General features: G+C 38.2%; 1 protein-coding gene across 2 annotated transcripts in view; it reads left to right on the top strand.

Moving 5' to 3' along the window:
* Rap1gds1 (Rap1 GTPase-GDP dissociation stimulator 1) overlaps positions 1 to 5,383 on the top strand; it is a 92,150-nt gene that overhangs the window by 83,652 nt on the left and 3,115 nt on the right. For both annotated transcript variants that reach the window (XM_005357354.1, XM_005357355.3), the window contains 2 exons: positions 626 to 752; positions 4,456 to 4,584. In XM_005357354.1, coding sequence (XP_005357411.1) covers positions 626 to 752; positions 4,456 to 4,584 — 256 coding nt within the window. The remainder of the gene's footprint in view (positions 1 to 625; positions 753 to 4,455; positions 4,585 to 5,383) is intronic.

The following is a 5,383-nucleotide window of genomic DNA, read 5'->3' as shown; positions in this document are numbered from 1 at the left end:
GTGTGTGCGCGTGCGTGTGTGTGTGTGTGTGTGTGTGTGTGTGTGTGTGTGTGTGTGTGTGTGTGTCAAGACTGACTGGTTTTGGTGTACTCTTCTCTGGGGAAAGCTATTTCTCCTGCTCTCAGTCTTTTGACATTTACTGTTCTCAGATTTGTCAAATCAAAAGGGTAAAAGATAATTTTAAAATGCTTTTTTTTTTTAATTAAAAAAATACCCTTATCCTGAGTATCTAGAGACTGTCTGCCTGGCCTTATCATAAACATTTTTAAAGCAAAGCTTTTTTTAATTCCAAATTTTAGTTCTTTTCTGTTGATCCTGATATACATACATTTGGGGAAATGGCACTTTTATTTTAGTTTGTGTAGCTTATAGGCCTTTTTGTTCCTTGATAAGAAATGTAGTGGTCTTTTTCACTTAGGCAATTTAAGTTGTCATTTTTGATGAATTTATTTAAAGCTAAAAGCTTTTCCTTTTCTGTGAAGAAAAAAAAAAGGTATGGTTAAAATGTAGTGATTCATACAGGACATTGTTAGGTAACCACTCAACAATGAGCTGGCTGATTGTAATGCCATCTCTTTATGTGTAGAATTAAAGTTTATAATTCTATGATATTTATTTATTGTAGGATGTAATTAAAACCATTGTACAGAGTGGTGGCATCAAGCATCTAGTTACCATGGCAACTAGTGAACATGTAATAATGCAGAATGAAGCTCTTGTTGCTTTGGCACTAATAGCAGCTTTGGAATTGGGTAAGTACCTCGCTGACAAACTTATTTTTTACTATTTTTATCTTGTATGAAAGGAAGCACAGGAGTGGAATTGAAATTAAATAGAACCTTGGCTGTAGAAGTATTTTGCTAGTGTCTACTTAAATCTGAATATATGGAAATCATATGTAAGTTGCTGTCACAGGTGTTTCCTGTGGCTATGCTTTCTGTAACATTTTTAGATCAGCACTTTAGGGCTTAAATTTTAAGTCATATTTTACTTAGAAGATACATAAAACATTTTCAGTGGGCTTTATAATAATTGAAATGAAACCTGGAATATCACAGGAAGAAGAATGTGAAAGGTATAAAGCTATTAAAGCTCAGTTGACAGAGTACTTGCCTAGCATGAACAGTGTCCCCATGTGTCTGGTGGTACCTGTCTATAAGTCCCAGCATTCCCAAGTATTAGATAGGAAGATCAGAAGTTCAACATCAGCTTTGCTACATAGTGAGTTTAAGGCCCGCCTTGTTTATGTAAGCATTGCAGCTTGAATGGAAAGGTATCCTAGCCAAGGAACTCCACAAAATCATCGTAAACATAGCAGCTTACAGCTCTGCTCCAGGGAGAAGGTTTCCCAATGCAAGTGTAACAATGTGCCCAGTGAGGGGGGCTGGTGTCCCCCAGCAAAGTTGTTACAGCTCTGTTCAGATCCAGTGGAATGTAACAACTGTGCTCTGCTAGGGGATAGTGTTACAAAAGTGTTACAGCTCTGCTCCAATCCCACTCTGATGGAAGTTGTTATAGCTGGGTTCTACTAGACTGTCACACCTCACAACAAATTGGGAGGAAAAATCCAAGAGGGTGGCTTCCTCTACTAGGGTAGGAAGCAGCAGCAAACTGAACAGGGTACAGGATTTATATAGGGTTTCTTGTGGAGAGGATGGCTTGGGATTGCTGGAGTTTTGGAGTCTGATAGCAAGCTTCAGGATTGATAGTACTCATGCTCAGGGATCTCAGGGATTGATGGGATTCTGCAGCCTGACTCGGGGGCAAACTCAGGGATTGGTGAGATTTCAAGCCCTGGTCCTGGGTCAAGTTGGGCAGGGTGTTTTCCCTTAGCCCTTTGCACCCTACAATTTGAGACCTTGTTTCAAAGAAAGAAAAAGGAAGGGAGGGAAAGACAGAGGAGAGGGGGATAAGGGGTGGTCTTATTGATCCGGACTTTCTATGCCCTTTGTTTCTACTGATTCTCCCCTTTAATAACCTCTATACATGTTTTTCTATTACTTTATAGTACTTCCTTCATCTAAACTTTCACCTCTGTCTTTTGTTGTATGTCTGTGTTCAATATTTCCCACAAAGCAAAATTAAACTGTTAGCTTCTGTTTGTGCTTGTTGGTGGCTGCATCGTATATAAGCATCCGTGTGGGCAGAATTCTCTTTAAGAAGCCAAGAGACAAATAGAACTTTGATAACTGTAGCCAGGGATGATGTATCAGAGCCACATAACTTTGGCTAAGACCCAAAACTGCTTTTCATCACACCCTGCCCATAGGATCTTTTAAATATAGAATCATGTTCTTTGCAAATAGGGATAATTTGACTTCTTCCTTTCTTATTTGTGTCACCTTTTATCTCTTTCTCTTACTGCTCTAGCTAAGACTTGGAGCTTATCATATTCTGGATTTTAGCAGGAAAGCTCTGCTCTTTTCCAAAGTTAATATATAATTTAGCTATGCCTCTAGCTTTTGGCCTATAGCATGTCTATAGTATATAAGGTATGTCTATCTGTTTCTAATTAATTTAGTACTTTTTACCTGAAGGGATGTTTAACTGCCTCAGATGCCCTTTGTCTATCATGATGTCCTGAAAACCTTTTCTATGCTGTATTTATTGGTTTTCATATGTTGAACAAGCCTTGCAATCCTGAAACAAAACCAAATTATCTATGGTTCATAACCACCTTAACGTATTCTAGGATTTGGTGTGCAAACACTTTGTTGAGGCATTCTGGCTGTGTGTTCAGCCTGTATTTTTCTTACATTTTTATCTAGTTTGGGTATCAAGGCTATCCTAGTCTGAGAAGTACTGGTGTTAGGTCTTCTTAGAAGCCTGGTAGAGCCTGGCGGTGGTGGTGCATGCCTTTAATCCCAGCACTGGAGAGGCAGAGGCAGACGGATCTCTGTGAGTTCGAGACCAGCCTGGTCTACAAGAGTAGTTCCAGGACTGACTCCAAAGCTGCAGAGAAACCCTGTCTCGGAAAAAAAAAAAAAAAAAAAAAAAAAGAAGAAGAAGAAGAAGCCTGTATTAGAATTCAACAGTGAACCAGCCTGTGTGTGTCTCTTTATTACTTGTTTCAATCTCATTACTTGTTATGGGTTGAACAGCTTCATTCAGTAAGTCACATGGGTTAGAAGTCAATCTGTTTTGTCTAGGTTTTTCAGCTTTTGGAGCCTAAGTTTGCAGAGTCCCCCAGTGATCTTTTGGGTTTCGTTGGCTTGTATTATAACACCCCCTTTCATCCCCTTTTTTACTTAGGCAGCCAGCTCTTTAATTGCGTACATTTTCCTTCTGGTGTTTTTCAATTAGCTTCTTCCCTAGTATTTATTAAACCTCTTCGTGGTTGGGTTTGGTGACTTCTTTGGTTTGCTAGAACTGTGAAATCCTAATATTGTGCATGTGTGCACGAGCGGGTTTATATGTATAACCTTTTCTTTTTAATAAACCTTCACTGTATCCCAAATATTGTGATAAGAGGCAGTACTGTTATTTTCACGAGATTTTGAGGAATTTCATGTTTTCCTTGTTTCCTTCAATCACTACTGTTCATTTAATAGTGTAGTGTAAATTTTTTTAGCATACAAGTATTTCTGTAGTTTCTGATGTTTCTCTTGCTATTGATTTATAATTTTGCTTACTGTAGCCTGCTGAGACAGAAGGAATTATTTTAGACTTTTTGTTTTGTTGTTGTTTTTGTCTTTGGAGCTTCTGTTCAGGCTTGTTTTGTGACCTATATAACATGACCATATTTAGACGATTCCATATGCTACTAAGGATTTGCCTTCATCTGAGTTTGTCTTGAACTGTCCTTATTTCTCCATGAGTTTTAAGAAAGTTTTTTTGATATAGTAATTTTGGTGTTAGTCATTTACTTTCAGGGCTTGAACTGTGTTGTTCCATACTTGCGTGGTTCTTAAAGATACTAATGAAATACACAGTATTTTGGTAATGTTGTTTCTTTATAATTTTGACATCTTGCCTGTGATGTGTTGTGCAGAGGTTCTTCTCTGGTTGTTTCACTGGGTAAATTGCCTGACTCTGCTCCTCCTGCTCTGGTTCTTAGGTTTAATTTCTTGAATGTATCATAGACTTGTTGGGAGTTTTTGTTGTGTTTCTTTTTTCTTTATGTATGTCTGAATGTATTGTTGTCTTGTCCTTTCTGATGTTGATTTTTCTAGTGAAAACACACAGCACAGGATAGTAAGCAACAATGAATGTTTTTTAATATAGAAAAAAATAAGCTAAAAGTTTTGACTTTGTTTACTGGACTTTTTGGATTTTTTGTTTAGTTTTGTTTAAGCAGCTCTCTTCTTCTTTGTACCCTGGCCTTTTCATAGAGATTCCCACTGCTCCCTTTTGGGAAGTTCTCTGTAAGTAGTGTGTAGAAGGGGATGCAATATTTAGCCTGATGACACTACTGCCATCCACAGTGGCTATGACACACTTTGTTTCCTATTATAGGTCCTGCTGAGAAAGATCTTGAAAGTGCTAAGCTTGTACAGATTCTCCACCGACTGCTCGCGGATGAGAGAAGTGCCCCAGAGATCAAATATAACTCCATGGTCCTGATCTGTGCTCTCATGGGATCTGGTATGTATTTCTTCTATCACTTGATACCAGGATATGCCTTCCATCAAATATTACATGTGTGGTCATAGTAAGTGGTGACGGTGTTTAAAAAGCAGTAGACATAAGAGAATACAGGAACTTGCCCTCAGGGCAGAATAGGGTGTCAGATCTCCTGAAGCTGTAATTACAGGCAGTTGTGAGCTGCCCGAGTGGGAACCACACTACAAGAGCATACATACATACGTGCTTTTGGCAGCTGAGCCACTCCCAAGATTACCTCTAAATTGAAAGTGTTCCCAAAGGATTCTTCTAAAATAGTGTCATACAGAAAATACAGCAAAAATCAACTTGTGTTTATTAATGCCAAAATAAATTTTTATGTAAAGAACAAGTTCTGGTTTTATTGTTATAGTAGTAACTAAACTCATTGGTGTATATCGGTATATGTACCATGGATACTTGGATGTATGTTCATTCTCTGTAACTGAGTGGAATGTTTTAGAGATATCAGTTAAATTCTGTATGGTGGTGTTCCCTGTATTCTTGCTGATTTCCTGAGTGTTGTCAGTTGACAGAAGAGTATGGAAGCCCTCTTCCCCTTAATATAAATTTGACTCTGTCAGTTTTTTCTTAGAATGCTGTAAACAGTGTTGGTAGGTATACATGACCTTAGGGCTCCTGCAGTTTCTTGGTAGAGTAGCTCTTCAGTGGCCATGTAATGTCCCTGTCAGTCTCTACTAATGTTCTTGCTCTGAAGTCTCCTTTATGTGGCGTTAACATAGCTACTTCCACTTACTTTTGACACTTTTTTTTTTTTTTT

This window comes from Microtus ochrogaster, chromosome 21 (assembly GCF_000317375.1).
Source record: "Microtus ochrogaster isolate Prairie Vole_2 chromosome 21, MicOch1.0, whole genome shotgun sequence".
Classification (NCBI taxonomy): Eukaryota; Metazoa; Chordata; class Mammalia; order Rodentia; family Cricetidae; genus Microtus; species Microtus ochrogaster.
This window is presented reverse-complemented; position numbering and strand designations above follow the sequence as displayed.